We start from the raw sequence: 23,583 nt of genomic DNA on the forward strand, positions 1-23,583 counted from the left end.
GACAACTGATATCAGAAGTATAACCCAGCACAATGCACAGTACATGTTGATTGATTGATTGATTGATTGATTTAAGCATGTTGTCACTTTTATTTATTTACATAACCCCAAAATAAAAGGAAAATGTTGGTTTGAAATAAACGTGATGTTCCGCAGACTTCTCAGGCCCAAATGTCCAGGTGACCAAACTGACCCTGTTATTTGATGAGCCATCCGGACCAGCCACCATCAACCTAACAGGTACACACACCAGCACAAATCACAAGGCTGCCCTGGAGCAAGGCATCTCACCAAGTTGTGCTGCATTCGCCAGCAGAATGTCTGCATTGGGTGTGTCCAAAGAGAGAGACAGGCAGAGCGAGTGAGAGAGCTAAATGTTTGCTTAGAGGGCATTATTGACATTTTCCCCTCGGCACAAGCGGAGGCAACAGCTCGGGAGGTATAGCGAGGTGTGCGTAGGTCGGCATTCATGCATGTATTCATGTACTGTCCAAGTTTTATACATTTGCTTGCAATAGGACTTTCACATTCACACATTTCCTTTAGGTTGGATTTGCAAAGCAATAACAACTTTGCATGAAACCATTCCCTGTCATGCAAATGGCCCGGGTGCATCATAAAGTGCATCTTGTCATGTGTAATGTAACGTTTGCTGAATTGCACAATCGGGAAACGATTGTGCTGCCCCTCTGGATGTAAATGGTACCGAGCTGCTGCTCTCAGTATGAGATATTGCAAACAAACAGGGTAGCCATAAAATATATTTAGAACTGTTACTCAAAATAATGCACTTTGTAACTTGTTCTTTGTGTATGTGTGGAAAAATTGATGGAGAGTAAGAAATATACAGTGGTGCCTTGAGATATCAGTGGCCTCAACTGTCATATGCCCATTTAAAAAAAAAAAAAAAAAAAAAAAAAGATATGAGAATTGTACTGAATTCAACTCAACTCCACAGCAAGCAGACATTTGACAGATAGTAAACAATTCTTCCATCTGTGGGCATGGATGGGCAACTTCAACAGAATGAAGAGAATTACACTTTAAGCTTTAGCTGGGCGGGGCCATTGTATACTGTCAACCTTTGTGAACACAAACTGAGGCACAACACATCAAGACAGATGACTATGGCACACACACCAAGATCAGCACAATGTCCATTGATTTAAAGCAAAAATGTGGCAAAAAAAAAATCTTTTATTCTTCACATTCAAATTAATTACATAATTACTGTCTGTTTTTTTCTTCTTTTAATAAAGTACAGTTTTATAAAGTGTTATTTTTCTGATTATAAACCTCATGACAGAAATAGTTGTTTTTTTGGGGAGGAGACTGGAGTGTATAATTTCCATTCATTTCACGAGCAAAAGATGATTACAGATATGAGAGTTATGTTAAGTTATGAGCTTGGTCACAGAACAAATTAAACTTGGCTAAAATATTTCCATTCTTCACATTCAAATGAATTCTGTCACTACTGTTTATTTTGAGGTTTTTTTTTTGTCATTCTTTTTTTTACAGTACAGTATTATAAAATGTTATTTTTCTGATTAGAAACCTAATGACAGAAAATGTTGCATTTTTTGTTTTGTCTTTTGAGGAGGCTGAAATGTATTTTCACTGGAAAAAGATGATTGCATATATGAGTTATGAGCGTGGTCACAGAAGAAATTAAACTCGTAAAATGGCAAAAATGCTTCATTCTTCACATTCAAATTAATTATGTCACTGCTTTTTTTTTTTTTTTTTTTAATAAAGTACAGTATTAAAAATGTGATTTTTTTTTGTGATTATAAACCTTTATGGCAGAAATTGTTGGGGGTTTTGGGGAGGAGGCTGAAACCTATTTCCATTTCCATTTATTTCACTGTAAAAAGATGATTACAGTTATGAGAGTTTTATGAGCGTGGTCACAGATAAATTAAACTTATAAAATGTGACAAAAGTGTTTCTTTCTTCACATTCAAATTAGTTGTCTTTTTAAAAAAAAAAATAAAGTACAGTATTCTAAAATGTTATTTTTCTGATTATAAACCTTTATGGCAGAAATTGTTTTATTTTTTGGGGGGCAGAGGCTGAAACTATTTTCATTTCCATTCATTTCACTGTAAAAAGAGAATTACAGATAGGAGAGTTTTAAGTTATGAGCGTGGTCACAGAATAAAACTCGTATCTCAAGGCACCATCGTAACTACAGTGGAACTGCATGCTGCTTGACCTCAGATTTAGAAGTTGGAAACTGGCCTAGTATATCACTAACCTGCGTAAATACAGTAGTAAAGTCATAATTACAGTAAATATTTGTAAAGCAACACTCTTAAGCTGTTAAAATGAAACAAATTAAAAAACGTAAGTATAGTGCTAAATTAGGATAACTGATGTTTTTGTAGGCCGCTATGCAAACTATTTCATTTTGTGCCAGGTTAACCTTGAAATATCTTCAATTGGATATCAACTGAGGACCTCCTGCATTCTTCTCCTCGTACATTCCTCTTAAAAGTCCCTTGTTGAGGCTGCTTCTTCATTTACAAACAAAATACTACATTTATGCGTTAGTGTAGCTGTAATGTGTATAACAAAGCAAGCCCATGCTTTAAAAGTCATTCTCGGGAATTGGTGTGCATAGATGAGAAGATTCAGGCGCAAGCTTCAACAGAAAGACGTGTTTCAAATATGAGGTGCACATGAGTATGCATGTGTGTATGTGTACGTTATGGACAATATGTCTGAGGAGATCAGCGAGACAGCGTGACCTATTTTCTCAGCAGCATCTCTCTCAATGTGTGCCTCACGAGACTAGAAAAATGTATGGAGAGTGAGGGAATTGAGGAGACGAGAAAGGGGAGAGTAAACGTGCCACTTTTCACATCCTTTGGAATGTGAACAATTGAAGTAGTGATTCAGGACGTTTAACATGAAATAGTCGAAGAAGAATATATGTATGCTTTGACTTAAATGCATGGTCACATGGGCATCTATTTTTAATATGGAACCTCTAACCTACATTGCCCTGAATCCCTTACGTGTGTGTGCGTGTGCGCCTGTGCGTGTGTTATCAACACATCCCCGCTGTTTTTATTAGCCTCATTCCGCTATCGTACTTCCTGCTTCACTGTCCATTAGGAAGCACTCAGGACCAATGCTCCGATTTAAATTGAGATATAAAAGGATTAAGCAGTGAATCCATTTCTGATTGCTTTTAAAACTTCCTTTCCTTCAGCGTGAAGCCATTGAAGCCCACAAAGTTAACCTCGCTTTTACACAGAAGAGAAGAAGGCTCTGTTGCCATAAATAACAAATATCATATATATATATATATATATATATATATATATATATATATATATATATATATATATATATCAGCATGTACAGTGTTCACTCGCCATAACTCAGTTCTGTTATTGCTTTGCAGTTTTCTTGTTATTTTTTTCCTTCTAAGTCGAACTGCTCAATAGTTTGTTTTAGGCCGGGAAACTGTTTTACCAAAAAACAAGACCATCAACATTAGACCTTATTGTTGCCTAGCTAGGAAAAAAATGTCAGCTTATGAAAAACAATGTAATACTTCAGTAATAGAAATCGGGCATGATAACGATAATAATGTGTGGTATGATAAGAATTTAGTGGTAGAAGTTAAGAAATTTGCCACATGTGTGTTTAAAGTTATGCAGGCTATTCAGAGAGATTGGGTGGATCAAACGAAAGTTACAACTGTAACTACGGTTCTATGAGTCCCGGACGACCGCCAGAAAGCGGTGCTTTAAGCACCGAATGTTCCTTTCGCGCATGCGCAGTTCGAGTAATGCATACCAAATTAGTCACCTGTGACCCCTGGGTGACCCTAGAAGGGTATAAGTTCCGGTGTCACCCCAGGTTCGTTTCCTACGGAATCTTCTCGCGTGAACACGAGGATTCCGAGCGACAGGACGCCCTGGCGGTCGTCCGGGACTCATAGAACCGTAGTTACAGTTGTAACTTTCGTTCTATTTCGTCCCTCCCGACCGCCAGAAGGCGGTGCTTTAAGCACTGAATGACTAATACCGGCGTAGTCGCGAGGGATCTCAGACACAAACCTCACTGAGAAGCCCCAGCAGGACCCAAGATCACGCCAAGCGGATGGGGAGAGGCGACATCCACGCTATAAAACCTGGAGAAGGTGCAAGGCGTCGCCCATGAGGCAGCAGCACAGATATCCTCCAGGGAAATACCCCTCAGGGCGGCCCAAGACGTGGCAACGCTCCTGGTGGAGTGACAGCGCACCCCTGACGGCAGGGGGCGGCCAGACAGCAGGTAGGAATGGCGAATGGCATCCACGACCCAGTGAGACAAGCGCTGATTGGAGAGAGCGGAGCCCTTGGTAGGACCACCATAACAAACAAAAAGCTGGGCAGACGTACGAATGCCCGCCGTAGCGTCAATGTAACACTGCAAGGCTCTCACCGGACACAAGAGCTCCGGCCTGTCCCCGCCATCAGCAGGAGTGGGTACATAACGTTTAAGCCGTAGAGGCTGGTTAGAACAAGAGCCAGACAACACCTTGGGAATGAAGGCAGTGTTCGGCCACAGAGTGACGCCGGCGCCATCCGGGTGCCATCGCAGGCATTCAGGGCTAACCGATAAAGCGTGTAGGTCGCTGACGCGCTTGGCGGAGGCAACGGCGAGCAAGAGTGCAGTCTTGCGCGACACCCACAGAAGGTCCGCCCCCGCCAGGGGCTCGAAGGGAGGCCTGCACAGGCCGTCCAGCACCAACTGCAGATCCCACGCCGGAACCCGAGGAGCCGGGCGGGGACGAAGACGCAGAGCCCCTCTGAGGAACAAGGACACCAGCTCATGGCGCCCCACGGAGCCGCCATCAGCACCAACATGCCGGGCAGAAATAGCTGCCACATACACCTTCAGAGTCGACTGAGACCTGCCCTTATCCAGGAGGGACTGCAAGAAATCCAGGATGGTGGGGATGGAACACGAAACAGGGTCCACCCCGCGTTCTCCGCACCACGTCACAAACAACTTCCACCTGTTGGCATACTGTTGCCGAGTGGACGGTGCCCTCGCATTAAGAATGGTCCGCGTGACAGACTCTGTACAGCCGGTCAGCAGCGGTTGGGGCCCCCTCGGTGGCCAAACACATAAGCGAAGGCGCCGAGGGTCGGGATGCCAACCCCGACCTCCCTGTTGAGACAACAGGTCCTCCCTGTCGGGGAGACGCCACGGCTCGCCGGAGCACAGTTGACGGAGCAGGGGGAACCACGTCCGGGCCGGCCAGAAGGGGGCCATCAGCAACAGCGTGTGCCCCTCCTGAAGAACTCTCTGAAGCGTCAGCCATATCAGAGGGAGCGGCGGAAAGGCGTAGAGAAGGCACTCCGGCCACGGCTGCGCCAGTGCATTCAGACCCAGAGGGCTGGTGGCCTTGCTCAGGGAAAACCAAAGTGGGCAGTGGGTCGAGTCCTCGGAGGCAAAGAGATCGACCTCCGCCGTGCCGAAGCTGCTCCAAATCATGCGCACCACCTCTGGGTGGAGGCGCCACTCTCCCGGAGGAGGACCCCGACGGGAGAGAGAGTCCGCGAGCTGGTTCCGAACCCCTGGCAGATAGGTGGCCCGTAGACTGGCCAGACGGGGAGCAGCCCACCTGAGAAGGTGCTGGGAGGTCTCCAACAGACGGGCGGACCTCACGCCGCCCTGACGGTTTATTTGAAACACGGTAGTGGTGTTGTCCGACCGTATGAGAACATGCCGTCCGCTCAGGTATGGCAAGAAGTGCATGAGTGCCAAGTACACCGCCCGAAGCTCCAGCACATTGATGTGATCGACCCTGTCGCGCACAGACCAACTTCCCTGAGCCGTCCTGTGCTGCCGGACAGCACCCCAGCCCGTGAGGCTGGCATCCGTGGTGATTGTTTCGCGGCGGGCCGGGGCCACACCCAGCGGGACTCCGCTCAATAGAAAAACCCTCTCCCTCCAAGGTGCCAGGGCGAGGAGGCACCGACGGGACACCCTGAGCCTCCGGTGGCGGTGCCACTTGGCATCCAAGTGGAAGCCGTTCAGCCACCTCTGTAGTGGGCGCAGTGTCAGCAGACCCAACGGGACCACAGCCGTCATGGACGTCAGCTTGCCCAAAAGCCGCAAGCAGGCGACGTAAGGCAACAGCCTGCCCCCTCGAAAGAGCGCAAGGAGGCGAAGAACATCGTCGACTCGGTGAGGAGATGGGTGGGCTCTCATAACCGTGGTCCAGCTCCTGGTCCAGAGCTGAGGCTTTTGCCGGGTCGGCGATGAGAGTCACCCTGACCCGACAGGAAGCAGGAGGCCGGCGTCGGAACTGCAGCTCGTACCCGTGGGTCAAGATGGAGACCACCCATGGGTCCGAGGCACGAGCAGGCCAGTAACTGAGCTGCTGGTGGGAAAAATGTCCGACGGCCGGCCCCAAGGCCACAGTCCCTGGCCCTCCGGCTCCTAGGGGCCCGAGAGTGACGGTGGGTGGGGCCTGCAGCCCGTGGTTGCCCTGAAGGCAAGCGGGCAGAGGAGCGAAAGTCCCCAGCGGGCCTCTGCGGGGGTCGCCGGGTGCCATAATCCTCGGCAGGCCGGGGCTGAGGAAAGCGATGAAAAGCAGAGCGTGCCCCAGGCCTACCCTGTTGGGGAGGCAGGGTCCTATTGAGGCTGGAAAGCTGCTTCCTGGTCTCATGAGCCTTAACCGTCCTTTCCAGTGCACCCACAGCGGCAGAACCAAAAAACTCCCCGGAACACCACGGAGGGCCCTCCCAGAGGCCTCCGACAAGGGGGACTGCGCTAGCCACACCTGGCGGCGCGCCTGCACTAGGAAGGACATGAGTCGGCCGTGTTTCCTAGTCATGAGGGCAAAAGCCTGGAGGGCTGCATCACTGAAGGACACAGCAGCCTCCACGCTGTCCGCTTGCAGGGATGTAGAGAGAGCAAGCCAAAGAGTTCCCAATGCGACCAGCACGTGCACCAGCGCCATAGGCCCGTGTGAGAAGGTCGTCAGTCACACGACATTGGGGTCGAGGACATCGCACAGATGGCTGAAGGGTCTCCTCCGGGGACACAATGAGGGATGCGACAGCTGGCTCCACAGCAGGCATCCGGTCCAAGCCAACACTAGCAACACCGTGCATAGATGCTAAATCACGGCCATCAGCCGAAGGACGGGAGAGAGCCCCAGGATCCCTCCAGCAAGCATGTAGTTCCCGCAGATAGTCGTCAGATGCGGGGACAGAAAAGGCCGAGGAAGGGCGCCTGCGCCGGAAGAAAGCGCTCTCAGACGCCGATTGAGCCTGTGGAGGTACCTCCAAATGCAGGAGGTCCAAGGCATTGCGCAGGACAGCCCGTATAGAACCATCCCCCGCCTCACTGGACAAACTCTGAGCGGACGCTGGAGAGTTTGGTCCCAAAACCACAGACCCCGGGTCACGGTCGTCGTCATGAAAAAAGGAAGCCGAAGCTGCCAAGGAAATGGCGTCCTCCTCAGGAGGAAGCACTGGCATGGGCGGGGTGGATGGTCGCAGCATGGGCAGGGCAGGTGGTCCCGGCCCCCCCGTAAGTGTGGGAGGGTGACGGTCCTGCAGAAGAGATCTCACCTCTGCCAGCTCAGCCTGAAGGTGCCCAACCTCCGAAGCGAGTCGTCTCTGCGCCGCCCTTTTCCTGGGGGGGGGGGGGGGGGGGGGGCATGTACAGCAGAGGACACACCGAAACGTTTCCGGCGCCTCGGTTGGGAGGACGATAGATGACCCAGTGGACTGGGGTCACTGACACCAGGACTGCAGGCCCGGACATCCCCGGCACGGTCAGAAACAAGACACCTCGGGCAGCGATCGTCCAGGACGGAGGCCTCAAAGAGGATACCACAGTCCACGCAGCAACGGGAGCCCTCCATTGTGAACACAAAGAGGCCCAAACAGAGATGAGCGGGAAGCTGAGGGCAGGGGGCGCGAGCGCCACCTGCACAGCAGACCCACACCGAGCAGCCGACGCGTGGGTCGGGGCAAACAGTAAGCCGGTAAAGCAGCGATAAGCCAAGGGAAGGGGGCGCGAACGCCACCTGCACAGCAGACGCACACCGAGCAGCCGACGGAGGGCGGGGGCAGACAGCCAGTTGTCAATAGTAGCGATAAGCTGAGGGAAGGCGCGCGAACGCCACCTGCGCAGCAGACGCACACGGAGCGGCCGACGGGCGGGAGGGGCAGACAGCAGTCGCGAAAGCGGCGACAAGCTGAGAGAAGGGGCGCGAACGCCACCTGCACAGCTGAAGCCAGGTGCACACCGCAGGCGGGACACGCACAAAGTAAGTAAGACAAACAATCGAGCGAGAAGCGCGACGCCGTAAGCTGGGAGCGGGGACGCTGACGCTGCCCTCACCAGCAAAGGCACAAAAAGAAAAGCAACAACCAAACGGCAACACCGTCGGAGAAAGCAGCGCTAATAAACCGAGAGAAGCGCTAACGCTGCCAAAGCCAGCGGAGGAAAAAATAGGGTAAACCACGAGCCGTGGTAGCCAGGGCGCTAACGCGATGCTAGCCACACAAAAAACTCAAAACACCGCAGTAAACGCGGAAATTAGATGGCAAAGTAGACAACAAGTAGTCAATAACCTTACCCCACGGGAGGTTAGAATACGCGACCACGTCGGGTCACGAACGAAGGAAAGAAAAACACCGTCGCCGCAGCCTTTGGAGGGCGAACTACGCAGCTCCGACCGATCCGGTCACAAGGCTCCAAGCGGCGCGGTCAAGAGGATAAATACAAATCCCAATTCTTACACTCTTCGAAATGTGTCGTATGCACACGCCACGCGAGAAGAAAAGAGGAAACGAACCTGGGGTGACACCGGAACTTATACCCTTCTAGGGTCACCCAGGGGTCACAGGTGACTAATTTGGTATGCATCACTCGAACTGCGCATGCGCGAAAGGAACATTCAGTGCTTAAAGCACCGCCTTCTGCCGGTCGGGAGGGACGAAATAGAACCATTATTGGGGCAAAAGTGTCAAGGTCTTGGTGTTGGTTGTGGACCCAAATGCAGAAAGACGTCCAGGAAGACATGTTTGCTCACACAATGTTTAATAGACTCGACAAACAGACAGGATTACCCGTATAAGTGGTGACAGCAAACGAAATGATCCAACGAACTGAACACAAACCAGGAACTAAATACAAGCAAAGCAACGAGACAATTACCAACACCTGGACACAACACAAGTGGCTGAGGGAGCTGATTGGTAGACACGGGCTGACAAACAGGTGGACACAAAACCATAACGAAAAAGACATGAACCACAAGAAACCAAGACATAAAATGAAGCAAAACTAAATCCGACACTAAACAAAGGATCATGACAAAAAGGGGGTCATGCTGATTGTATGGTTTCAAAATTTCTTCTCTAGATTGTTTAAAAAAAAGAAAAAGAAAAAAAAAAGACGTAAGTATGGTAATCTAATCTCAAGATTTCTCAAATTTTCGGGTGTTTGGATTTATTGGTGGTGCTTGAGCACCCCTGAAAAGGTGCTACAAATATGAGCTAGACATCTACGTTGCAATCTAAATTATGATATTTCGTCCCTTCCAGTCTATTCATTTTGTAGTGTTTGTCTTGGCTACACTGCCTCTAGTACATGCTCTGCAATTTGATGTTGGATTTTTGTTTTTGTTTGATCGTTTGTTTGTACTTTGTTTTTTGCCAATCAGATTTCAGCCTGAAGCTGCTGCTTTGCCAATCACTTGCTATGTTTAATAAGAGGTTTAAAAATATAGTGCTACGAAAATATATAAATCAGGTATAAATATAAATTCATCATATTGTATTTAGATTAATTGTTTATGTAGGGCTTTCTTTTATCTTTTACTTTTTTGCATAAGTGTTTATAACTTACACCAATATTTGTAAAATGCATGTTCTGTTTATTTTCCATTCTTTTTTTCCTTCATTTGTTTCTTTTTTTCCTATTTCAATGATATATTATTAAATATAATAACTTCTAGTACATTATCATGATATAAGTTAGTGGGGGTAGGACTAGATAAGTTCTTGTACTTACTTGTTCCTACTCCCTTTGAACATATCAGCAAAGTCAGAATTCATAATTCTTTTTCCTTTTTGGCTTTTATTTTATTTCCATCAATTTTATTTTATAATTTGTATCGCATGTTCGATGTTCAATAAACCAAACCAATCTAATCTGCCCATTACCTTCTGAATCAGTCGTGCTGGCCCATGTTGTAAACTTGACTACATAAGTAAAAAGGTTCGTTTAACCAATCAGACGTCAAATTCTCCTCAAGTGGCCAGCAAGCTGACCCAAAAATCTCCTGGCAGCCTCAACAAAAAATACATTTACATGAAATTTGAGTTTTAAAAAACAATTTACTCTGAATGAAATGTTACAATATCTAGCCCTTTTCTATAATCATCATTATAGCCCATGTCAAAGAATTTATTAGGCCTTTCGCTCAGCAGCAGTGCGATGATCACACAGTGAGTCACCAGCATGTAGTCACCACTATGCAGTCACACATCTCTACAGTCTCTTCCACACTGTCAGAGCTGAAGTCATGTGTTTGTCCAGGAGACGTTACCATCCCAAAGGAGAAGACCTTCACCTTAAAGGAAGGAGTCAAATACAGGCTGAAAATACATTTTAAGGTAAGAAGAAAGCGACGCTTGTGAGCCAGGCTGGCGTTCATTTCTGATGTAACACGAAGTGTTCCTAATGTTGTGGTCTTTAACACAAGCACCTTGCTGCTGCACAACTGTGACGACACCTGCTGGACCTCGCTGTTATGCAGCAGCTTCACATGATTTGTGTGCATTTTGATTTGCTCAGCCGAGATTATGTTGGCACCGGATTGACAGGATTTATCAGAAACAGGGGCTTCATATCATCCCAGTTTTGGAGAGCACATGCCAGCGAAAAAGCAATAAAACAACTTTATGTGATGGAGGAAAAACAATCTTGTTGAGCTTAATGCCTATAATATCAGTCTGAAACATTCAGATGAACTGCAGCAGCCCAATTTATTCTCAAAAGTGGTCTTTATTGTAGAAGTGTATATGTGGGCTGGATAGATTTGAGTGTTTGTTTTTTCTGAGTAGTTATTGCACATATTCTGTAATTTTATATACATACTCTTTATGCTCCATATTGTGCCAAATAGGGGTGTGAATTGCCTAGTACCTGACGATTCGATTCGTATCACGATTCACAGGTCACGATTCGATTCGATACCGATTAATCCCGATACGAATTTATAAGTCGATTGTTGCGATTTTTTTCCATTCAAATTTAGAAAATACTAATCAGTAAGCTTGTAGAGTGTAAGATTTATATGAAAATGTATTATTTATTTATCTGAAATTTCAGTCTTATAGAGGTTGTAATTTGTTTCATGTTTTAACAGCATTGAAATTAAATATTAAGGCTTAATGTTCCGTTCATATAACATTCTTCCATGCTTAAGGTGTGAATCCTAAAAATAAATAAATAAATAAAAATCGATTTTGCCGATTATTGAATCGATTCGAGAATCGCGCTATGTAGTATCGCGATATATCGCCGAATCGATTTTTTTTAACACCCCTAGTGCCAAAAGACATCCAGTTTGATCAGGAATGGACTCATTTGAACATGATTCTAAAAAGCAAAACAAAAAACCCTCAGAGGAAGTGTTATCAGAAGCCCCAAATTATTTGCTTTATATTCATACAGTGCTCAACATCAATGAGTGTAACGTATCCATTGCTCAGTGACCTCAAAAGCAATTTCCAGAATTTTGATGATTACACAAATTCTTCATTTCAGATTCTTAACTTATTTGCTCCCAAAAACATATAAATATGTCAAATGTTTTAAGTGACCCAAAGACACTTTAGACATTTAAATAAATAAATAAATACATAAATAAATAAATACATAAATAATGCTAGAGCATACAGGAAGGCTTTGATGCAGCCTTTCAACGACAGAGAACGGGTGAAGCAATAGTAGTAGTTACAAAAATGACCAGCAGATGGCAGCAGAGTTTAAGAGATCAACCAGGGCCATGTTGAAAACAAGCTGATTTCCCCACAATTCTGAACAGATTTGTAAATAATGAAGAAGCTTAGCTATATTTTAATGCTAATTGCTGAAAAATTAAACAGATAGAAATATACATTTTTTTCCTGATGAAAGAAGAGACTTGAATCTTTCTTTTGATAGGTTCCATCTTTTTATAGAAATAGAACACAATATTCTATGGGCCTCGCAAAATCAGTCAAAATCCAGTAAAACATCCAGAAGCGAAAGGGGTTGCTTCAGTGAATGAGTTAAGAGTGAAGAAGAAAAGTTACCAAAAAAATGTGTGTGTTTGCAGGTGAACAAAGAAATTGTTGCTGGTTTGAAGTACCATCACGTGAGTTTCAGAAAAGGAGTAAAACGTAAGTTCGTGTCAGCCATCATTATGCCTTTTGGTTGCCAAATAAAACAGACATTAATAAAATAAACATAAAAAAACTGTTGCTGCAGTATATATTGACAGACTATTCACATTCCCACCAGACACTGTTTGTAGACTATAGAATGACTGTTTTACTAGTGACATTTTTTTTCCACTACAGTACTGTATGAAATTTTTGCACACTAGTAGAATGATCAGGATGCCCTTGTAGACGGATTACATGTTATGAGTAGCATACATTTTTTAAGTAGTGTGCATTTTTTGCCTCACTAGTAACATGTAGTTGTTTTACTACAGTAGCGCGCTCTAGTCATTGTAGTGCACAGAAATGCTTTACAGTAATGGAAGGCAGAAAAGTGAAAGTGTATACATAGCAGATAGCAAGCATGTTTCCAGTAATTGTCTTCAAGCATATACATTATAATGTATTTCAAAACAAATCTCGACATTCACTTTCCAGAGCCTTTCATCGAGAACTGGGATATGTGATTAGTGAATGTCCTAGCAAAGGATCCACATTTGTTACATAAGCATTTTTCTAATTGTCCACTTCTTTTTGTGCCCTCAGTGGACAAGGTGTCCTACATGATGGGTAGTTACTGTCCTCGCGAGAGCGAGCACGAGTTTGTGTTCCCCGCCGATGAGACACCTCAAGGCTTGGTGTCGCGCGGCCTCTACCAAATCAAGTCCCACTTCACCGACGACGACAAGAACGCCTACTCGGACTGGGACTGGAACCTCGAGATCAAGAAGGACTTGGATGAGTAGAGGTGCTCTTCTTCTTCGTTTTCTCGCTCTTCCACTCGCCTCCCTTTCTTGAAGAACGTCTCTTCTCTTCTTGTCCCCCAAAGAGTATCTTTGTGATGACTGGATGCTTTTCTTCTTCTCTTATGTGCATCTATGTACGCAAGTCTCGTAAAACACAAAGGGACATTCAGAGAAGTGTAGCCCCTCTTGTCTCCCTTCGTCCTGCATTAAAAGCATTGTGAAATATCCATATCGTAAGGCTTTGGGAAGGAATTCTCGTGATCCCATCATATGACGTCACTCAGCAGCAGTGGATGTTCTGAAACTGCAAGCAAAAAAAGATCTGTGAAAAATGAAATGATGCTATTGTTGCGCTTGTTTTCGGTGGCCTACATGGTCCGTTTATTATGTCGTAAATTTCATAAATTGTTATATGCAGGTACGGTGGATTGGAGTGCAGCACAAAACAACAAAACACAACATAAACATTTAATTGCAACCAAAAGACAAGAGAAACAAAAAACAGAGACGCGCACAATAACCTCTGTCTCAACATTGTGTTGAACTATGAAGTAGTTTTATAGTTAATTGCCACAATTACAGGTCATCATTATTCTGAAACATATTTCATATAGATACGTACACAAATTCAGCTAGCACATAGCTTATGAGAACCACTTAATAGTGATCTTTACAAAAAAAGATGAACACTTCAGGAAGAGCTAATCTCATAATGTACACTTCTTCTTTCAAAGTGTTTTGCTTCTAAAGCAGCAGTTCTTTCAGGTCTTTGTGAAGCTTTTTGGGCCATAGAAAGACTTAATCGGAACAGTTGGACTGTGTATACTGTAGAAAGAAATGCATGTTTAGAACTTGATACCTATCACACTCTCACATTAGCGCAAGAAGACGGCAAATGTATAGCAAGGACTCAAGATGTGAATGTTTGCTGGGAATGAACACTAGCCACCATGTTAGGTACACTGGCATCATCAAACTATATCCAATTGCAAAAGCTGTATACAAAATTCTGCCCAAACCCCCCAAAACAAAACAGTTCCAGCGATGGAACTGCTTTACATCATAATCAGAGGCTATTCAATCTGATTTGATTCTGCTTGTGTGCCAAACGTTGGTAAGTACGGAGACCATTTTTAGTGATGTACTGTATATAGAAGAATTACATTCAGGTGTAATTTCACCCCCAGTAGAAATACTGACTCGTGTGTTAGACAGGATCTTGTCATTATTAATTAACATAATGAAAAATGGATTCATTCAACTTGTTGTCATTCGAAGAATAATTGTAAACGTCGGCTTGTTTGGTGTTGCATGGTTTAATAAGAGAGTATCTCTTTGTTTTTATACAACTTAACTGTAAAAATGTGGTTTGAAAAAAAAAACACCGGGGCATATCTAGATGTTGAAGGTTGACTACAGATATGGTGCAGTCTTCAAAGCAGGGCAAGCTGAACAGCAGCGGTCATTTGAAATGTGTACCGATCACTGAAATGTTCAATATTGGTGTCAAATCTTGTATGCTGAATCTTTTAATAAAGGCAATTGAAAAGAACCGACTCTATTTATATTATAGTGGTTTTTTTTGTTGTTGCTTTTTTTTTGTTCGTTTTTTTAACTAAAGGGTATGACAGCCAAACACCCACTCAATAACAATATCTAATGATGTAAATTAAGATAACACATACCGGTAGTGATAGACAAATGAAGCTTCATGAAGCACTTGTGATATTTTTTCACTCTTCTACATTGCACTCTTGGTTTAAAGATGCAGTGGAAATATAATCAATTTCCTTTTGCACTAGACTTTATCTTTAAACCAAAAGCACCATCTAGAGGAGCAAAAAATATATATTGCAAGTGCTTCATGAAGCTTCATTTTTTCATCACTACATACCAGGACTGAACAAGCATTGCAGAAATACAAAAGGACAAATTTCTCTGGTGATTATGGCTGCTTTCATGCAGAATACAAATAATTTCACAAACTTAGTTAACAAAGAATACCAGATATACAGAATATATATTGAAAAAAAGGCAGTACTGTGTGCTTCGTATTAAAGGAAATCAATTTTCAGTCAGCAATTAAAATGTGACAAACTTAATTCCCTTTCAATGTTTTCTCTGTAATACAGAGGAGTGACTAGATACTTGATTTTTTAATATAATTTATTATTTGTTATTTTATTTTTTTGGGGGGGGAATTAGCATTCACATGGAACAGCTGGTCATCGTTCAGATTTGAGCACACTTGAAAGTGTCCTTGCTTGAATTTGAAATGAGCTTACTGTCTAAAAGTAAGAAGTATAAAAGATAGCCGTTGAAAACTTACTCTTCAGAGAGCCAGTCCTCCTTTTCAGGCGACGTGAACGCAGTGGTGTTGTTGCTTCGGATGGCCTGCTCCAGCAAGGCGCGGTGGGCTACGGCAGGCAGATAGAGGAAAGCATAGAGCAAGGCGAGCAGCAGCAGAGCCAGCAGCAGCGGGAGGCCCCAGTCTGAAGTCATGATAGGCTCCTCACAGCGAGCTTGCAGGAAGGACTTGTTAGGCATGCTACAAGAAAAAAGAAAATGAAAAAAAAAAGACACTAACCAAAGGCGTGAAGGTTTTAAGGTGTTGTTGTCTTTGTAATGTCAGAGAAACTCATGTAAACAAGTCTTTGGTCGGTCATGACAACATGGCCAAAAAAAAAAAGAAAAAAATGTTTGTTTTTTTTTGTTTGTTTTTTTTTACTCCACTTCAACTGCAAAGACAAAGGATTTCAATTCCAAAACAAAGAGAGTCCAAGTGAGCCGAATGGAAGTCAGCGAAATCCAGGAAAACCATCAGAAAAAGTTCTTGTCATTGTAGGAATCCGTGGAGAAATGTTCAAGCGTATTTGACAAGGATCGTCTTGAATATCAGTTAGATTCTCCTCTCTGTGTCAGTGTCATCACACTAAAAGATTTGCGCTTGCCTCGAGTGTCACGTGCACATTATGTCTTTGCGTGAGCACCCAGGATACCATCCAGTTTATTGCATTAATTTCCTCTGAGGTGTTATGCAACATTTACGAGTAGACATAGTGGGAATGCAGTTTGGATTATGAAGTGCCAATTGTGAATTAATTTCTGATCAGCACCGTCATACAGAGTGAGGAGATTATCTTCTGGAAGAACAATATGTTCCTAAAAATTGTAACGTTGACATTAGATCACAATATAACAGCAGCCTAGGTGAGCATTTTATCTACTATCAACATTTGTTCTATCGTTGAAGAAGATGACGTTGAATAACCTGACACTACTGGGGCCACATCAGGAATTTTATCCACGCTGTTGACTGCTGTCAGAGGTGAGTTTGAGGTGAGGGATTATGAATGTGGTAATCAATTGGTGCCTGACAAGGAACACTATTTACTGGCACCACACAGACAGATTAAGTACATTCAATGAACATCATGTCCTTGAAAACCAAACCAGTGAATGTTTCATATTCATCTGCGTGGTTGAAGAAGTTGTTGACAAAGTACAGTAACCTATTATAACCACGTTTATATATATATATATATATATATATAAACAAAACATTCATAAAACACAACAACGCATTAAATACATTGTTAAAATTAAAAATGACATACCAATTGAGCGTTAACTTTGTAAAGACGTTTTAGTTTTTAAAGACAGATTCTGATTTGTTCGAAGCTGTGGAAAATTGGTACTGCATTTACTCTCCAGTACGGTAGATGGCGCTAAATATCTCAATCAGGGTAGTCAGCGTTACAGTCACAAGCGAAGCACAATCGCCAGGCATCAACACCACTTACAGCAACATAACATGAGGATCAGAATTTGAAGTTTGGTATGTCTGAAAATACATTTTTGCATCACAATATACCCGGAATAAATAACCGCGACCGTGGTGTTATGTGTATAAAACATATTTGGTGTTAAAGAGCATGGTGTTTCCTCATACTTGCAGCCAATTAATTTTCTGTCAAATTCATGTCATTGTGGCAGTGTTCTTTCCATTTGCGGTATAGTCTGAATATGGTGGATGTTTTTAACCTTCAAACCTTTTTCCACTGCCGGCTTTCTTTACACAATAGCACAGTAAATACGATTATGAGTAATGGCATTGATTAGGGATCTCTTCTATCTAGGCACTTGAATTCTTTAGCTGAAATGCGAACCCAGAAGCTCTCAGCTGTGTAGCAGGCATCCTAACCTACATTGCAGTTTAAGTAGCGTCACACGAACAGCAAAAATCCCTAAATATCTACTATAATTTGTACATATTTATTACACAAGAAAAGTCATTTACGAGTGGAAAATGTGTCAACTATCCATCCATCCATCCATCCATTTTCTTGACCGCTTATTCCTCACAAGGGTTGCGGGAGGGGGGGGGGTTTGCTGGAGCCTATCTCAGCTGACTTTGGGCAGTAGACACCCTGGACCGGTTGCCAACCAATCGCAGTGTGTCAACTATACATAAGTAAATAAAGTAATTCTAATAAAGAGATGTGTTTGTATTTGTAAGGTGTGTTTTTTGACGCCCAATGGAGCCGGCCTGTGTGGAGAGACTTCGTGTGCTCTTTCAGAATGATGATTACATCGTGGTGGACAAGCACTGGGACATCCGCATCGATAGCAAGATGTGGTATGAAAAAAACACAGTGCAGGCGCAGCTTCGTCACCACTTCCCTCACCTGGCAGACCCCAACACCTACTATGGATTCAGGTAAATTATTACTAAGGTAAAAGCAGCCTCGTTGTTACACAAAAGAGCAGCAAATGAATGGTTGCTCTCCCTGTCTCCGTGCCAGGTTCTGTCATCAGTTGGATTTCTCGACCAGTGGAGCTTTATGTGTGGCACTCAATAAGGCTGCAGCCCGCCAGGCGTATCGCTGTTTCAAAGAGCGCACTGTCACCAAGGCCTACCTTGCTCTGGTTTGTATGCCGTGAAACACTTCTTTAACATCACACTTGGTTGTGTGGATGTTAGTATCGATGTTTATTTTTTCCAGGTCCGTGGATTGGTGGAAGAAGAGATGCAGACTCTAAATTTTTCCATTGGCAAGAACACTTCTGAGGGAAAAACACATATGATGTGTATTGAGGGAACTGACGGTATGCTTGAAAGATGCATAGATGGAATATAATGGAAAAACAGGTTTATGTAAATACTGCTGCTCGAATCCAATCCAATATTAAAATAAATTGAGAGAAGAATAACCCTTTATTAGTTCTACACTAACGAAATTTTGCATTTTACCACAGCAACGTAGACATTAGCAGCACATGAATAATAATCATTTTGTGCAATTGTTTTCTTCAAATATTACATTGCCTTATCAGGTTGTGAGAATTCCAAGCCATGCCAGACTGCGCTGACTGTGTTGGAGTATGGTCTGTATGATGGTGAACCTGTCACAAAGGTGCTACTGCAACCTTTTACAGGTAAAACAAATGCTCTTTGTTAGCGTATGACCTTTGTAAAGCACCAGCGACTGGTGCTATGAATTATACATATGTGTGCACCAGGTCGAACCCACCAGTTAAGGGTCCACTGCAGTGCAATAGGCCACCCCATCGTTGGGGACTTCACCTACAGCTCAGGAGCCGACGACAGCCCCTTCCGCATGATGCTTCACGCCCACCTCCTCCACATGCCCTTGGACCCTGAACCCATGCTTGTGTGCGCTGGAGACCCCTTTCTGCCCTCGGTGGACCCAAAGTGGCTCCCCCAGCGCTCCTTACGCCCCCTGAAAGCCACCGTAGATGCCCTGCTGGTACACAGGATGGACGAGCAGAGACGAGTGAAGGAGATGGAGAGAGACCGAGTGAGGCAGGAGGAGGAGAAGAGGGCAAACAAAAGCAGGAAAGAGGAGAGTCAGGAGCAGGCGAGACAGTGTGAAGAGTGGCTCAGGGAATGGGCTGGAAACTCATAGTTTTTTATTATTGTTATTATTATTATTGTTATTAGGTATTTTATTTATTGTAGTTGTTCATTTGGGGAACCATGCTAAGTATGTATTTTCCTCATCCAATGCAAATTCCACCAAGGTGCAACAAGACAAGGTTTTAATAATTTTAACATGATGATAAAAGAGAAGGTGCTGCTTTGCTCATCATACATAAGCCAAATACTGTATCTCTTTTTGTGCATATATTGTATGTTCACCAAATATTTTTTCTCAATTGAAATGCTAATAAAATGGTCTAACTTGTCGAATATAAAAATATATTACAATTTTAATTAAATATGTAATAAAAATCAGCTACTGTGCACTACAAATATTAATGTTATCGTCTGAATAAGCTATTCGTTTTTTCGAGCGAGTTCTTCCATTCACTACATTACCCATAATTCCGCTGTCCTAGACAAGGCATTGGAAGCAGTGGATCGGTAGCTGCAGAAGGAGGTGTAAACACTGGCTTTTTGTCAAACTTGGGGGTAAAATAAGTTGTTAACCTGTTTTATTTTTCTTTTGAGTGTGACAAAATTTGCTGATAATTCTGTCAACATGAGTTTTGAGGTTTTGTCATACGAGGGTTTGGTGCATGCTGTGTCCGGAGCAATGGTAAGTTAGCTTGAACACGTTCTGTTCTGTATTCTTGTTGTAGGAAATCGTATTCACATACCATGCACACAATACTAACATAAATGTAGTCTAGAGTCAGTAGAAACATTGCAAAAAGTATTTTAAGGATTTTTTAAAAATTCAATTTCGGGTAATTTTACGACGTTACGGATCGGCATATTTTGCTTACGCATCTGATCCTTCCCATATGTTACTTGATGCTTTCCATTGCACTTATAACTTCTTTTAGGGAAGTGTGACAGCCATGACCGTATTCTTCCCTCTGGATACTGCCAGACTAAGGCTTCAAGGTAAGACAATATCAATGTTTTGTCTTGTGTATATTGAATGCTGTTTATGTGTTGATTTGTATGTTCTGTGTTTACGTTAAAGTGGACGAGAAGAGGAAAGCCACGTCAACGCCAGCTATTCTAGCAGAAATAATCAAGGAGGAAGGATTGTGAGTGACTTTATGGAAGTACTGTATCCATCAATTAAGATAGTTATGAACCTACTTGTCCTGGCTTTTACCATATGAGATTCACAAGCTGCAAATACCTGGCTGTGACAATTTTGTTTTGTGCCATTCTGCAGACTAGCTCCCTACAGAGGTTGGTTCTCAGTCATCTGCAGCCTCTGCTGCTCCAATTTTGTCTACTTCTACTGCTTCCACAGCCTGAAGGCGAGCTGGCTGAAGAGACATCATTCAGCACCTCACACTGACTTGCTAGTTGGGATAGCTGCAGGTAAGAGGCTTTGTTTTGCACTCAGAACAAATTGGGTTTTTTTCTTCTTTAACACACATATTACACAACTCATATCACACAAATTGTGGCCTCTGTCATGCCTCAATTGTACATTTAAAAATGTAAATGCCACTCTTCAAATTCTTACCCTCAGAAAAAAAAGGTGGTGGAACAAGATGAATGTACCTGATTCCCTTTACTTTGACATCTGTGAACACCTGTAAAGGTGAACTTCATGGTGAAAATTATGCTTTATGCCTCGTGGCGTATTCCATAGTAACAGCCAGAGGTGGGTAGAGTAGCCAAAAATTGTACTCAAGAATAGCGTTACTTCAAAATAATATTACTCAAGTAAAAGTAAAAAGTAGTCATTAAAAAATGTACTCAAGTAGAAGTAAAAAAGTATTCGCTAAAAAGAATACTCAAGTACTGAGTAACTGCTTGAACAATGTCTGATTTATTTTTTAAAAACTATGTAATCAGACAGACAAAGCATTCATTTTGTTGGGGTGACTCCTCTGTTGACACAAAAAATATCAGGCTATGAGTTTACAGGCAGGTAAGCCATTGAAATCACACATTCAGTTTAATCCATCCATCCATCCATTTTCTTGACCGCTTATTCCTCACATGGGTCGCGGGGGGTGCCGGCGCCTATTTCAGCTGTCTTTGGGCAGTAGGCGGGGGACACCCTGGACTGGTTGCCAGCCAATCGCAGCATTCAGTTTAATTTACAAAGTTAAATTAAAGGGATCGTTCGGATTTTTTGACATGAATCTCAATTTCATCCTCACCCCCAGTGTGTGCGATAAGCACTGACTTACCCCTGATAGCGTTCTGTGACACGAGTTCTGGTCCGGTGTTGGACGAGAGGAAAATAGTCCAGCAAGCTGGCTGGGGTCACGGAAATAAAAGCGTTTTTCTTCTAAAAACAATTTGTGTTCAAAAGAGTGATACATTTGTATCACAATACTCCTTTTCTGAAAAAAGTCAGACGCCATTACCGCCAGCCACTACTTTTCTGTTCGTTCGTATCACTGCGCGTCGCCCTGTAGACGGCTAATCAACGCTCTGCAGCCAGCTGATCCTTCCGCCTTCGAAAAGCCAAACAACTTCTAGAGGAAGGATCAGCTGGCTGCAGTGCGTCAATTAGCCGTCTACAGGGCACCGCGCAGTGATACGAACAAACAGAAAAGTAGTGGCTGGCGGTAATGGCGTCTGACTTTTTTCAGAAAAGAGTATTGTGATGGAAATGTATCACTCTTTTGAACACAAATAGTTTTTAGAAGAAAAACGCTTTATTTCCGTGACCCCAGCCAGCTTGCTGGACTATTTTCCTCTCGTCCAACACCGGACCAGAACTCGTGTCACAGAACGCTGTCAGGGGTAATTCAATGATGATCGCACACACGGGAGGTGAGGATCAAATTGAGATTCATGTTAAAAAAGCCGAACTATCCCTTTAAGTTAGCTATATTAGAGTAGGATTTCTGATGATTAATGTATTAAATCTGAGTGCACACCTGAAAATATTGTGGTCACTACATTTCTGTAAATACCCATCCAGCATAACAATTAGAAATTTGTACTTATTAGCCTAAATGTTTTTTGTTTACATATGCCATCATTGCTACATTGAATAAGAATGGCTTAACGTTGATATGTTTTCTTACCAGGTTCTGGTATTACATGGAGTCAAGTGTTTATCCGTTACCAAAACTATCTTTACCGTTAATAAATTGTGACACTTAGTGGTTACTGCCAATTCATGCCTCCATATAACATGTATCGTGATCTGTTTCGTTTATGGCAACAGTAAACAAAGTGTTTGCAAAAGAGTCTATGTGAAAAGGTTCTTTTCAACACTTAAGATAAATACCTGCCTAAATACAGCAAAAAGGGAATTTAGGTCAAACTTACCGCGACATGTTAACTCAGGTTCGATGTGGAATTTTTATATGCCAAAATGTCCGTTTGTTCCGGCAGACACATAAGCTTTTTATATGAGGCCATGGATGTTCGGCTTCTTCCTCTCCCGCTGCTATGTTCCAAACGCCGCCTGTGGTCATGTGACTGCATTGTTACGTCTGATTGGTAGAATGTTAAGGGAAGGAGTCGTCATGTGATTATTGTTGCTACGTCTGATTGGTGAAATGCAGTCATGTGGCAGAACCGCTGTTGGCGTCTCTGGTAAAGATAATGAAAAAAGGAGAAAAACGTAACGACTTTAGTGTGGCCAAATATAGCGGAGTAAGAGTAGAGATCCTTCTTCACACATCTACTCAAGTAAAAGTAAAAAGTATTGTGTGGTAAAACTACTCTTAGAAGCTCTTTATTTATTTATTTTTATTTTTATTTTTTTTTAAAGTTACTCAAGTACATGTAACGGAGTAAATGTAACTCGTTACTACCCACCTCTGGTAACAGCTGCTAAATATTTCACTTGATGAAAATTGGGAGCTGGAAAAAATACACGATAATTAATTAATTAATTAATAACACGATAATCTATTAAGAGATTATTTTTTTTCTTTGTCTCCTTCAGGTGTTGTAAATGTACTCGTAACCACTCCTCTGTGGGTTGTCAACACGCGGCTGAAACTTCAGGGCTCCAAGTTTCACAACGCAGATATTCAACCCACTAGTTACTGTGGTATTTGGGGTAAACTAAATCTGATGGTATTTATATCTGTTTATTTTTTATTCTGCATTTGGAGTTGATTTTCACGGCTATTTTGGCAGATGCATTCAGGCAGATCACCCGTGACGAAGGTGTCGGGGCACTGTGGAACGGCATCTTTCCGTCGCTATTGCTGGTGCTCAACCCTGCCATTCAGTTCATGATTTACGAAGGTCTGAAGCGGCAACTGAGGAAAGGAGTTCCTAGGGAGGTGAGGAACAAGAATCATTCCAACACAACTTCCTGTCTCACCATTTTTGAACAATGTCTTCACCTGCAATACATTACTATTTACTGTATGTATTTGATTGTATCCAATGCAAATGCTGTATGAAAGCACTTCCATGGAGTAGGTGTAAGCATAAGCAGACTTTATTTTTA

The 23,583-nt window shown here is 43.2% G+C and overlaps 3 protein-coding genes and 1 long non-coding RNA gene across 12 annotated transcripts in view; 3 read left to right on the forward strand and 1 right to left on the reverse strand.

Moving 5' to 3' along the window:
• The window catches only part of arhgdig (Rho GDP dissociation inhibitor (GDI) gamma), a 30,641-nt gene extending 16,044 nt beyond the window's left edge, over nt 1-14,597 (forward strand). For 6 of the 7 annotated variants that reach the window (XM_077539851.1, XM_077539825.1, XM_077539820.1 and 3 more), the window contains 4 exons: nt 157-240; nt 10,576-10,652; nt 12,362-12,425; nt 13,014-14,597. In XM_077539851.1, coding sequence (XP_077395977.1) covers nt 157-240; nt 10,576-10,652; nt 12,362-12,425; nt 13,014-13,213 — 425 coding nt within the window. In that variant the 3' untranslated portion in view covers nt 13,214-14,597. The remainder of the gene's footprint in view (nt 1-156; nt 241-10,575; nt 10,653-12,361; nt 12,426-13,013) is intronic. The other variant, XM_077539842.1, reaches the window with a different exon arrangement.
• On the reverse strand, nt 11,951-22,659 carry LOC144032162 (uncharacterized). Of its 2 annotated transcripts, none has more exons than XR_013287699.1 (3): nt 22,443-22,659; nt 15,543-15,761; nt 11,951-13,517 (listed from the first exon to the last, which is right to left on the reverse strand). It is a non-coding gene; the product is annotated as an uncharacterized LOC144032162 (long non-coding RNA). The 2 variants fall into 2 exon arrangements; XR_013287702.1 differs by lacking the exon at nt 22,443-22,659 and adding an exon at nt 16,831-16,905.
• On the forward strand, nt 15,933-19,476 carry rpusd1 (RNA pseudouridine synthase domain containing 1). 2 transcript variants are annotated; one of them, XM_077539804.1, is made up of 6 exons: nt 15,933-16,541; nt 17,733-17,933; nt 18,019-18,142; nt 18,220-18,322; nt 18,551-18,652; nt 18,737-19,476. In XM_077539804.1, exons 2-6 carry the CDS (start codon nt 17,752-17,754, stop codon nt 19,141-19,143), a joined length of 918 nt encoding a protein of 305 aa, XP_077395930.1. In that variant the 5' UTR covers nt 15,933-16,541; nt 17,733-17,751; the 3' UTR covers nt 19,144-19,476. The 2 variants fall into 2 exon arrangements, with proteins under 2 accessions (XP_077395930.1, XP_077395919.1); XM_077539793.1 differs by lacking the exon at nt 15,933-16,541 and adding an exon at nt 16,967-17,051.
• slc25a17 (solute carrier family 25 member 17) overlaps nt 19,564-23,583 on the forward strand; it is a 10,708-nt gene continuing 6,688 nt past the window's right edge. The window contains exons 1-6 of the mRNA XM_077539779.1: nt 19,564-19,776; nt 20,027-20,087; nt 20,170-20,236; nt 20,371-20,522; nt 23,068-23,184; nt 23,265-23,413. Coding sequence (XP_077395905.1) covers nt 19,720-19,776; nt 20,027-20,087; nt 20,170-20,236; nt 20,371-20,522; nt 23,068-23,184; nt 23,265-23,413 — 603 coding nt within the window. The 5' untranslated portion in view covers nt 19,564-19,719. The remainder of the gene's footprint in view (nt 19,777-20,026; nt 20,088-20,169; nt 20,237-20,370; nt 20,523-23,067; nt 23,185-23,264; nt 23,414-23,583) is intronic.

This window comes from Festucalex cinctus, chromosome 1 (genome assembly GCF_051991245.1).
Source record: "Festucalex cinctus isolate MCC-2025b chromosome 1, RoL_Fcin_1.0, whole genome shotgun sequence".
Classification (NCBI taxonomy): Eukaryota; Metazoa; Chordata; class Actinopteri; order Syngnathiformes; family Syngnathidae; genus Festucalex; species Festucalex cinctus.